The following is a 12,970-nucleotide window of genomic DNA, read 5'->3' on the forward strand; positions in this document are numbered from 1 at the left end:
CACCGCCGCCGTCAGTGTCAGCCAGTTTGCCGTGGCATACGGAGCTCCATCGCAGTCTTTAACACTGGTAGCATGCCGCGACAGCGTGGACGTGAACCGTATGTGCAGTTGACGGACTTTGAGCGAGGGCGTATAGTGGGCATGCGGGAGGCCGGGTGGACGTACCGCCGAATTGCTCAACACGTGGGGCGTGAGGTCTCCACAGTACATCGATGTTGTCGCCAGTGGTCGGCGGAAGGTGCACGTGCCCGTCGACCTGGGACCGGACCGCAGCGACGCACGGATGCACGCCAAGACCGTAGGATCCTACGCAGTGCCGTAGGGGACCGCACCGCCACTTCCCAGCAAATTAGGGACACTGTTGCTCCTGGGGTATCGGCGAGGACCATTCGCAACCGTCTCCATGAAGCTGGGCTACGGTCCCGCACACCGTTAGGCCGTCTTCCGCTCACGCCCCAACATCGTGCAGCCCGCCTCCAGTGGAGTCGCGACAGGCGTGAATGGAGGGACGAATGGAGACGTGTCGTCTTCAGCGATGAGAGTCGCTTCTGCCTTGGTGCCAATGATGGTCGTATGCGTGTTTGGCGCCGTGCAGGTGAGCGCCACAATCAGGACTGCATACGACCGAGGCACACAGGGCCAACACCCGGCATCATGGTGTGGGGAGCGATCTCCTACACTGGCCGTACACCACTGGTGATCGTCGAGGGGACACTGAATAGTGCACGGTACAACCAAGCCGTCATCGAACCCATCGTTCTACCATTCCTAGACCGGCAAGGGAACTTGCTGTTCCAACAGGACAATGCACGTCCGCATGTATCCCGTGCCACCCAACGTGCTCTAGAAGGTGTAAGTCAACTACCCTGGCCAGCAAGATCTCCGGATCTGTCCCCCATTGAGCATGTTTGGGACTGGATGAGGCGTCGTCTCACGCGGTCTGCACGTCCAGCACGAACGCTCGTCCAACTGAGGCGCCAGGTGGAAATGGCATGGCAAGCCGTTCCACAGGACTACATCCAGCATCTCTACGATCGTCTCCATGGGAGAATAGCAGCCTGCATTGCTGCGAAAGGTGGATATACACTGTACTAGTGCCGACATTGTGCATGCTCTGTTGCCTGTGTCTATGTGCCTGTGGTTCTGTCAGTGTGATCATGTGATGTATCTGACCCCAGGAATGTGTCAATAAAGTTTCCCCTTCCTGGGACAATGAATTCACGGTGTTCTTATTTCAATTTCCAGGAGTGTAGTTTGGAGGGATATACCCCAAGCTGACGAGAGATGAGAAAATAACTGCACAGACGCAGAAACGTATGCACAGGAAACCGTTGTCGAGACAAAATCGGCGTGGAGACACGTAGCCAACAGCCTGCTCAAAGTTCCTCAATATCGAGGCTCTTGCTTGTCCATAAATTTATCTGTGAAGTCATTATAAACTAATACGATAGCTATCTTGATGACTGAAAAAGCTTCATGCTGACGAGCAAGGTATTCATCTTCTTGTTGACAGTTCGTAACGACAATTTTGATAGGAAGTCAATGTTGGAGACTTGCTGGATCTCTCTGTCAAACAACAATTTGTTATTGGGATTGGAGGAAATTTAATGAAGTGCAATGGTCCTGTGAAACCTGTCGTTGATATTCTCATCAGAATTTCGCAGAGAATTGATGAAAGTGAACGGTGTTAGAGGAGATCGAAAAGTCATACTCAGAGAAGGCAAGTTTGACATAAGCGTATCCTGGGGTGTATCCTTCATTCTACAAATTGCTGGCACAATGGAACTCCATTTCTCTAGTTCTTTGAACTAATTTTTGCTCGGAAATTGAATGATAGGAATGGTAATTTCTCAGGAAAGGGAAACTGGTACCTTAACCCTCTATTGCCCAAATTATTATTTCCTGTAGAAAAAAATATTTATATGCACAGAATGTTAGAGAATAATGTATTTAACACATATCAGGTGAATTTTTGTTTTTGAAAAAAATTATTTTTAAAAATAGTTCTGTGACTCTGAGGTCACAGTGGGCAGTTACATTGTTTGTGTATAAAGCAGCCATATTGTAACACTCAAGTCACACTGGTCAAGAAAGAAATAACGATCCTAATGCGAAATATAACGATAAAATTTGACGTGACTTCAGAGTCACGGTGGGCAGTAGAGGGTTAATATTTTGTTTGGATAGCTGCGTAGCAAAGAGTAGCGGTTATTGTGACTAGGCGAAACTCATTTCCGTTGTGCGTTGCCGTGTTTTAAGTTTCGTCACGAAATACAAAAGGAAATTTTTGAAAACTCATTTCTTACCACAGATTAATTGGACAAAGGGCTTCAAGATTTGTTTTAATGAAACTGGTGTCAAAGAGGAGCTGAGGAGGTTGTTTCTAGGTTCAGATGGCCGATGTTTGTAACAGTGTTTAAATGAATGTTATTGTGAGGTATCACTTGAGCTGTTCATCACATCACTAAGACTCTATATTTCCGATCACTGGTGACCTACAGAGAAGGAAAGCTCCCCCATAAGATAATGTAAATTTAAGAAAGAAAACCATGTCACGAAACGGAAACGTCTTATTGAAGGCAAACTTATAGGAGTGGCCCAATCAAACATAAAAATACAGGTACCCCACCACGTAAGTGTATATTCATGTAGAAGCTCATCTATCTACAATAGAACAAGCGGCCATAACAATTTGGTTTATTACCATGAAGCACCAACATGTGAATTTACCATTAAGATAAGTACGTGAACATTTCATACGTGGATTAGGCATTGTAATAGTGAAATCTAGCCTTGGCACAGGTGGGGAACACAGTAAAAGCGTAGTCATGAAACTAAATCGCGGATACGCCCACTGACTGCAAGAATGACTATAACTATTAGATGCCGTGTTTCTTGGCTTCCGCAAGGCGTTTGATACAGTTCCCCACAGTCGTTTAATGAACAAAGTAAGAGCATATGGACTATCAGACCAATTGTGTGATTGGATTGAAGAGTTCCTAGATAACAGAACGCAGCATGTTTTCCGAAGTAAGAGTGATTTCAGGTGTGCCACAGGAGAGTGTCGTAGGACCGTTGCTATTCAGAATATATATAAATGATCTTGTGGATAACATCGGAAGTTCACTGAGGCTTTTTGCCTATTCCATGTACTGTTAATAGAAATGACACACCTGAACAGGTCGACTGTGAACGAGCGGTATATTCTGACGACGCTAGACACATAAGAACTCTCGCAACGTTCTTTTGATCCTCCGAATGCTATTACAACATTTGGATAAAATAACACACTACTGCAACATTGGAAGATTAAATCTAAAATGTCATAATATATGGTTGACAACTATGCACAACTACCGTACCCCAAATTGCTTATCAGTGGCAGTGATTTGCCCTCGTATGATTCCTGTGATGTATTTTTGCCTTGAAACTGAATAACACTCTACTTGGAATAACTACACACAAAGGTTGCGCAGTCTTATTCTACCAACCCCTATAGTGAGAGCGCAGCAGCTTCCCAGACTTCGCAAGGTACTGCTGTGGCGTCATCTCATACTTTCAATCGTTTTGTATTGTCCTTAATTGTGTTTAATCGGAAGCTGGTAGGTGTGTCCCCAATAAAGATATTACATCAAACTTATGGCACCCACCTATCTACTCCCTCATATAGCAAATATCCATAATATCTCAAGAAAAATCACAAAAATTGGACCTCTACATCAGAGAAATTCACACACGAAGAAATTAGAGACATTGGCTGCGAGTGGGCCTCGATTAAAATCAATGGAGAAAATTGAAAATTTGTGGTAGACTGGGATTCGAACCCATGTGCGTTGCTTACTAGGAAGACGCTCTGACCACTAAGTCAACAAAACAGAGTGTCCAATGCACCTGCGCGGACTACCCTAGCACGCCTCCCATCAGACCCAAATTCCACGCACTGTTAATGTTGTGACCCTTGCCAATCATTCTCATTACTCTCGGCACTCTGACGATTACCGTAAGATTTCGAACCTGGCGTGCATCCGTACTGAACAGATCACTGGCCGTACTCGCTTTAATTATACACTACTGGCCATTAAAATTGCTATACCACGAAGATGACGTGCTACAGACGCGAAATTTAACCGACATGAAGAAGATGCTGTGATATGCAAATGATTAGCTTTTCAGAGCATTCACACAAGGCTGGCGCAGGTTGCGACACCTACAACGTGCTGACATGAGGAAAGTTTCCAACCGATTTCACATACACAAACAGAAGTTGACCGGCGTTCCCTGGTGAAACGTTGTTGTGATGCCTCGTGTAAGGAGGAGAAATGCATACCATCACGTTTCCGACTTAAAGGTCGGATTGTAGCCTATCGCGATTGCGGTTTATCGTATCGCGACACTGGTGCTCGTGTTGGTCGAGATCCAATGACTGTTAGCAGAATATGGAATCGGTGGGTTCAGGAGGGTAATACGGAACGCCGTGTTGGATCCCAACGACCTCGTATCACTAGCAGTCGAGATGACAGACATCTTATCCGCATGGCCGTAACGGATCGTGCAGCCACGTCTCGACCCCTGAGTCAACAGATGGGGACGTTTGCAAGACAAGAACCATCTGCACGAACAGTTCGACGACGTTTGCAGCAGCATGGAGTATCAGCTCTGAGACCATGGCTGCGGTTACCCTTGACGCTGCATCACAGACAGGAGCGCCTGCAATGGTGTACTCAACGACGAACCTAGTTGCACGAATGGCAAAACGTCATTTTTTAAGATGAATCCAGATTCTGTTTACAGCATCATGATGGTCGCATTCGTGTTTGGCGACATCGCGGTGAACGCACATTGGAAGCGTGTATTCGTCATCGCCATACTGGCGTATCACCCGGCGTGATGGTATGGGGTGTCATTGGTTACATGTCTCGGTCACCTCTTGTTCGCAATGACGGCACTTTGAACAGTGGACGTTACATTTCAGATGTGTAACGACCCGTGGCTCTACCATTCATTCGATTCCTGCGGAACCCTACAGTTCAGCAGGATAATGCACGATTGCATGTTCCAGGTCCTGTGCGGGCCTTTCTGGATACAGAAAATGTTCGACTGCTGCCCTGGCCAGCACATTCTCGAGATCTCTCACCAACTGAAAACGTGGCCGAGCAACTGGCTCGTCACAATACGCCAGTCACTACTCTTGATGAACTGTGGTATGGTGTTGAAGCTGCATGGGCAGCTGTACCTGTACACGCCATCCAAGCTCTGTTTGACTTAATGGCCAGGCGTATCAAGGCCTTTATTGCAGCCAGAGGTGGTTGTTCTGGGTACTAATTTCTCAGGATCTATGCACCCAAATTGCGTGAAAATGTAATCACACGTCAGTTCTAGTATAATATATTTGTCGAATGAATACCCGTTTATCATCTGCATTTCTTCTTGGTGTAGCAACTTTAATGGCCAGTAGTGTACATGTGGTGTCTCTTCTTTTGGGTATGTCCAAAAGAACAGACGCCACATATAGATCAAAATTTCGGTGAACAGTCCAATGATGCTTTTATGAAAAGAGTAAAAATGGCCCTCATACTATACTTGACGGAGTAACATACACCTACATACATCATAAGCAGCCACCCAGCGCGTGTGTCTGCCTTCCGACCCTAGTCACGCAGGGTAATTTTTGGGAGGACGGACACAGTCCAGTGGTGCTTGGGTGCTGTACAACACAGCCATTGAGAGAGGCAGCGAGGTGTGCTGTAGCGGAAGACGGGACGAGGACCTGAGGAGCGCGCGCTGGTGTTGCAGCGAACCTGGCGTACCTGTGCTGCGGCACGTCGCTGGGCTGGTCGTCGCCGGCGCTGCCGCAGCTGCTGGAGGCGGGCTGGCTGTCGCTGGAGGCCGCCTCGTGGGTGGCGTCGCTGCTGCCGCTGCTCGCCGCGCTCGGACCCGTCATAGGCGGGGCCCTCTGCGCCACGCTGGGCGCCAGGTGAGTCCCGCCCTGCGATCTCTCGCTCCACTCTCACAGCCGGGTCCAACTGGCCCAGCCATGAAGACGACGGCAAGTGACAATTACCACATAACATTTGATGAATTCTACACTCTGGCACTGTCTTCGTTGGTCATTTGGGCTCAATTCGAGACGAAACTCGTCACTGAAGACAGCTCTACTCCACTCAGTGAGATCCGAGTCCGAAGACACGTCTGGAAATGACCTGGACAGTGGTGGGATACCAACTTGACTGTCGCTCGCCATATGGCCCAACAACGAGCAGTGACGGTCTCGGGTACCATTTATTTTCACAGCAGGATGCTTTTGGTTATCATCCGTGGCACCCTTACGGCGCAGCAGTATGCCGACGACATTCTACGCCCCATTCTGTTGCCCTTCACGGCGAGCCATTCTCGGCTTACATTTCAGCACGATAATGCCCTCCTGCACACGGCGCGGCACGTTACTTTTTACCGCCCTGTCAATGTCCAGCAATGTTCATATGTCTAGCTAATAGCTGTAGTAGAAAATACTAGACCACTACTGTCTACTGCAGGTCGCAACGTACATAGAATTGCCCGGTAAACGGGATGTGGCTAGTACTGAAATAAAAGTTTTAACTTGGCAATGTAAATTTTCAGGTGTATTTTTACGATAAAGATCACAGTTAATACTGCCAAGTCCGTACTAAGTGGCTACACAATGTAAAGTTCCCACGCACACCACAATCACACACGTAGCCAGTTTATGGTATTTACACCCATTACCAAAGTTAATATAGTTCACTGGATCGTTTAGTCTTAGGTCGCACAACACGCCACGCGGTTTTAACTAACAGTCAAAAGCAATAATTTTGATATTCCGTCCGAAATTCCACACGACTTCCACTATACCGTTCACTTAAATACACTTTGTACTACTTCGCGAACTCGTAATTAGCATTTTTCCGCGATTTCACAGTACTTTCGTCGGAGCTGCTTTCAATGAGATGTTACTAGTTCGAACCCTCAGCCCCGACTAGCTTAGATCATATCAAAGGCTTTGTTCCCAGCGTAGATGGTCGCGAGCCTGCATTTTTCTGATTGGCTGATATCACAAACACCAAATCAGGTTGCAGTATTATCCCGCGCTTTACTTCAATGACCAATCATAGTAAAATATTTCTTTCTATGGCAATTGCTAAGTAAATAAATTTAGAAAAGCATCAAATATAAAATTACTCCTTCTGAAATTACCGATTAATTTGTGTTCTACTCACGATTTTTTAGTACCATAAACTGACTGCACATTTAATTATAGTAAATTCCCTGTATAATTTAACTGGTACTTCGTGAATAAACAAAACAGTTTTCATTTACCTCTGTTCTTCTTCACTTAAACAACACTCACACTGCTAATTACCACATATATAAAACAATTATAATTATGTAAATACATTAAATATTAGTCAAACATAACTTTACAACATTGTTTTGACTACGACTGCTAGCACTGTCCATCAACTGCTGATCTCTGCCGCCTACTAGTACAACTACGTGCAGCTCTGTAACTCAGCTGGTGACATCTGTCGATGACTCATGCCTATAACGATATCGTCCTAACAAGTGACAGGAGCGATGCGAAGGCGCTACGCCTCAACGGCAAGAGTGTCTAATGCTTTAGAGATGGGTCGAGCTCGTTCATTCCCGTGAACTACTTCATTCATTTCACTCTTTGCCGTGAAGCGTTCAAATGAAGTAGTTCATTCGTGAAGTACGGAAGGCTGGCGAAGTTGCCCAGTTCGCCGCTCAGCCGCGGCTACGCTCGCTTCGCCTCGCTCGTACAATAAAGCTTCGTAATACTTCATAATTTTACCAACAGATGGCCGAACTATGCAGTAACGAGAACGCAACTTTTTACGCTCTTACAGAGTCTGAGAGTTAAATAGAACATGGTCGAAGGGGACAAAGGAAAGATAAACAGAGAAACCTGTCACATATAAAGAAGGTATTACATTTAATCTTGCTCGACATTTTCTCATGAAGCGCCCAAAAAAGTCTTTATCTGCCAAGTGAAACCTATTTTGTTGTACTCATGGACTGAAAACTAGGGCTACCAACGAAATGCAGTCCAATTTTGTTCCTTTTAAAGTTTAATCCAAAATAGAATGAGTATGTTTACCACTGTTACAAAGTCTATATACCTACGTAAAGTAATTATTCAGAAGTTTTCCTGTAGATTTTATTTTTGTTGAGAATAATAACCCTCCAAATTCAAAACGTAAATTGTCACCTGTAGGCATTGGTACGATTTCAGGTAAAATCCCTCTTTATTTTCTTTGGAAAGCAGTTTTTGTGTCTGTTCACTCTTATACAATGGCCAGCAACTCGCGATCGCGTAGAAGTAGTGAGATTTGGGGTTTCTTCGCCGATTTAGGTGATGGTAAAGCAAAGTGCAATTATTGTTCTAAGTGTATTTCATATAAAGGAGGAAATACATTTAATCTAGCGCGTCATGTTCGAGTGCTGCATCCAACAGCGTCATTGTCAGTCAGGCGCTTAGCGCCCCCTGCTCCTGCATCTTCCGATATTTGTTGGATGAAAAACCCGGGCAATCCGGAACCAACATCAGCAAATGCCAGAAGCGAACAGCAGTTGGTGCCAGATAATAACAGTATCACTTCAGTATCAGAAAGCAGACCTCAATATCACGGAACATTACCCATGTATTTTCCGAAACCTCTTTCTAACAAAAGAAATCAGGAGATAGATTTCGCACTTCTGCAGACTGTTGTAAAGGATTATTTGCCCTTCAACATAGTGGAAAGCAAACATTTCCAAAATTTTGCAGGCAAACTGAATGGTGCTTACAGAATGCCATCTCGGGAGACCATTTCCAATACGCTGCTACAACAACAGTACGCCATGATATAAGAAATTGTGAGAGCCAAAATTAATTCTGCGGAAGCGGTTGTGCTGACAATGGATGGGTGGACCTCAACTACAAATGAGAGTTATTTGTCGGTGACAGCACACTACGTTAAAGACCTGGAGCTGGCGTCTTCCCTCCTAGAGTGCTTTAAATACGACGAAAGGCACACGTCAGAAAAACTCTCGGAAGAACTGCTACGTGTCACAAGGGAATGGGGCATTCAAGAAAAAGTCGTGTGTGTCGTCAGCGACAACGCTGCTAATATTGTGGGAGCTATAAGACTCACAGCCTGGAAACACATCCCCTGCTTTGCGCACACACTCAATTTAATTGTTCAGAATGGGCTTCCGCACATTCAACCCATTCTGAATTAAGTAAAAAAAAATTGTTGAATTTTTTAAAAGAAGTTCGCAGGCCTGCACGAAACTGAAAAAGATGCAGGAACAGTTAAAAGAGCCAGTTCTGACACTAAAACAGGACACTGTTACAAGATGGAATTCAACCTATGATATGCTGCGAAGAATAATCGAGGTTAAGAATTCCCTAATGACAGTTATCACTCTGAATTATCCGGATCTTCCAAATCTGACTGCAGAGGGCATTTCAAGTGTAGCACAAGCCTGTGAACTGTTGAAAGTTTTCAAAGACTGCACTGAGGAAATGTCAAGTGAAAATGTTGTCACTGCTTCTAAAGTTATACTCCTTAGTCGCTCGTTGAAAAAATGGTGTTGCAGGTTTGTTAATAACACTGAAATTCATGCAGACGTGCAACAGATGGCCGAAAAGTTAGCTGAAGACCAAAAACGACGATTTAGAAATATAGAGGAAAATTCCATTTTCGCGGAGGCAACTGCATTGGATCCCCGGTTCAAATTACATGGTTTTTCTGATAAAAATTCTGCTGAGAAGGTGAAATTAAACCTGAGGGCTGAGAAGGTGAAATTAAACCTGATGGAGGCACTGTGAGAAATTTGTGACGAATACATCCACTGCTACTGCAACAATCTCAGTTCCAACCACTGAATCTACTTCCAGTCTCTGGCTCGAATTTGATGAAGTGTTTTCCAGGCTGCAGAGTAATCCACACCCGAGAGCTGCTGCAATAGTGGAAGTGGACGAATACTTACAAGAGCCCCTGCTACAGAGACAAGGCAATCCACTTCAGTGGTGGTCTGAACGGCTGTCAGTATACCCCTCGCTCTTTGAACTTGCAAAAATACGACTGTGTATTGTCGCAACCTCCAAGCCGTGTGAAAGAGTGTTCTCGAAGGCAGGACACCTTATAACTGACAGAAGAAATCGTCTGACAGGGAAAAAAGTGGAACAAATCATGTTTTTAAACGGAAATCTCTGAAGATTCACCAAATCCGTTGATGCTTATTCATAAATATATGTGTGTATTTTTTTTAAATTTAATTAGGACAATCCTCAAATTGACATTTAGTGTAATTATTACAATAATGTGTACGAGATAAACATTCCTACATGAACGATTATCTTTCAAGCGTGGATTCCACGCATGCTTCAGTTCCAGACTCACAAGGTAAGCATTTTAATTTCATGTTGGCTGTGCGTACTCACACAGCCAGCCTCTTCGTTTGTATTTTAATATTCATTTGTCTGCAAGCGCTGCCAACGGTAGCTTACCCGTGGAAGCGAAGTATAACTGCACAAATAGTCGCTGGTAATGATGTCAGCACTGCAGGAAGCAGCTGACGCTACCTTCCCCTCGCCCCTCAACGCGTAACCCCTCCTATCCCTATCGTTCACCACAAACACCGCGCGATTCGTCGACAGGCAGTGGAGGGAGGACTGAAGTGAAGGGAGAATGAGTGACGTAGCGCCGATGTACTGGGGGAGGGAGAGGGGAAGAGAGTGAGTGAACTAGAAAAAAGTGTGGAGTGTGCTATCTGTGAAGAGTTTGAAGTACCAGTTCTTTGAAATTGAGTGGTTAGTTCACACTTCACTGGAGTGAAGCGTTCATTTGAACGACTCATTCACGAGCTCCCCATCACTATAATGCTTGCTAAACCCTTCCTTGGCCAGCAAGGTCACTAGATCTCTCCCCAGTTGAGAACGTTTGGAGTATTTTGGGCAGGGCCTTCCAAGCAGCTGGGGATTTTGACGATATAACGCGCCAATTGTGAAACCTTCCCTTTGAAAAATTAATGAATTACTGTGCTGATAAACCTCTACGTTATTTGATTTTCAAACAGCTGAGCAAAACTGAACGTACTCAGACATTACTCTCTTTACTTATTCTGATCAACACTAAACTGACACACAACATTTTTAGCGCAACGCAATCTAACTTTCAATAATCCCTACAAGAGAATGGCCCTGACCAACAATAACCTATACCTTTAATGAATCACTTACCTCAAAAAAATCTTCGTTACTCGAACTACTGCAATACAGCGAGCGCCAATACTGCCAGCTAAATAAAAGGTTCTAACTACAGAAGGCCCTAACTACTGATAGGCATAGTTAGCAAATGAAAGATTTTGATAGAGAACAAACATTGTATTTACCTTAATAGCCGGCCGCGGTGGGCGTGCGGTTCTAGGCGCTGCAGTCCGGAACCGTGGGACTGCTACGGTCGCAGGTTCGAATCCTGCCTCGGGCACGGATGTGTGTGATGTCCTTAGGTTAGTTAGGTTTAAGTAGTTCTAAGTTATAGGGGACTGATGACCTAAGATGTTAAGTCCCATAGTGCTCAGAGCCATTTGAACCATTTTTTTTTTATTTACCTTAATAATATTCAAAAGTTATTATATAATATCTCAGTTCATGATATCCAGTATTACAAATTAACTCTTTCTGGCGGACACACGTCCAGATCGTCCGCTCTTAAAATTCTGCCATCTCTCTCCCCACATCCACCACTGCTGGCGGCTCACCTCCAACGCGCAACGCTACGCGCTGTTCACATCCAACTGCCTAACACTACAATAGCGAATATTCCAACAATGCAAACCAGCCACAGACTTCACAGAGCACAGTCAGTGATTTTCATTTAGAGCGCTACGTGGCGTTACCAACATAAAAACCTAAACAGCCTACTTACAAATGGACAGATTTTTGCATGATATCCCTCAGAAGAACATCCAATAATTCTATGAATCAGTGCCAAGCCGAACGACTAACTGCATAAAGAACAGAGGTGGACCCACACATTATTGAGTTGCTTAATTTCTGAAGCACTTTCTCTTGAATAAATCATTCAATTTTTATGACATCTACATCTACGTGATTACTCATGTATTCACAATGAAGTGCCTGGCAGAGGGTTCAATAAACCACCTTCAAGCTGTCTCTCTACCGTTCCACTCTCGAACGGCGCGCGGGGAAAACGAGCACTTAAATTTTTCTTTACAAGCCTGATTTCTCTTATTTCATCCTGATGATCATTTCTCCCTATGTAGGCGAGTGCCAACAGAATGTTCACGCAATCGGAGGAGAAAACTGGTGATTGAAATTTCATGAGAAGATCCCGTCGCAACGAAAAACGCCTTTGTTTTAATGATTGCCACTCCAATTCATTTCCTTGGCACTATCTCCCCTATTTCGCGATAATACAAAACGAGCTGCACTTCTTTGTACTTTTTCGATGTCATGCGTCACTCCCACCTGATGTGGATCCCACACGGCACAGCAGTACTCCACACTAGGGCGGACAAGCGTGGTGTAAGCAGTCTTTAGTAGACCTGTTGCACGTCCTAAGTGTTCTGCCAATGAATCGCAGTCTTTGGTTTGCTCTACCCACAAAATTATCTATGTGATCGCTCCAATTCAGGTTATTTGTAACTGTAACCCTAACCATTTAGTTGAATTTACAGCCTTCAGATTTGTGTGACTTATCGCGTAATCGAAATTTAGGGGATTTCTGTTAGTACTCATGTGAATAACTTCACACTTTTCTTTACTCAGGATCAATTGCCACTTTCCACACCTTACAGATATCTCATCTAAACCATTTTGCAATTCGTTTTGGTCACCTGATGACTTTAAAAGACGGTAAATGACACCATCATCTGCAAACAATCTAAGATGGCTACTCAGATTGTCTCCTATGTCGTTAAT

The 12,970-nt window shown here is 44.6% G+C and overlaps 1 protein-coding gene across 1 annotated transcript in view; it reads left to right on the top strand.

Moving 5' to 3' along the window:
- The window catches only part of LOC126253462 (facilitated trehalose transporter Tret1-like), a 159,803-nt gene that overhangs the window by 53,193 nt on the left and 93,640 nt on the right, over positions 1-12,970 (top strand). Inside the window, exon 2 of the mRNA XM_049954816.1 lies at positions 5,794-5,974. Coding sequence (XP_049810773.1) covers positions 5,794-5,974 — 181 coding nt within the window. The remainder of the gene's footprint in view (positions 1-5,793; positions 5,975-12,970) is intronic.

The sequence above is a fragment of the Schistocerca nitens genome, chromosome 4 (genome assembly GCF_023898315.1).
Source record: "Schistocerca nitens isolate TAMUIC-IGC-003100 chromosome 4, iqSchNite1.1, whole genome shotgun sequence".
Taxonomy (NCBI): Eukaryota; Metazoa; Arthropoda; class Insecta; order Orthoptera; family Acrididae; genus Schistocerca; species Schistocerca nitens.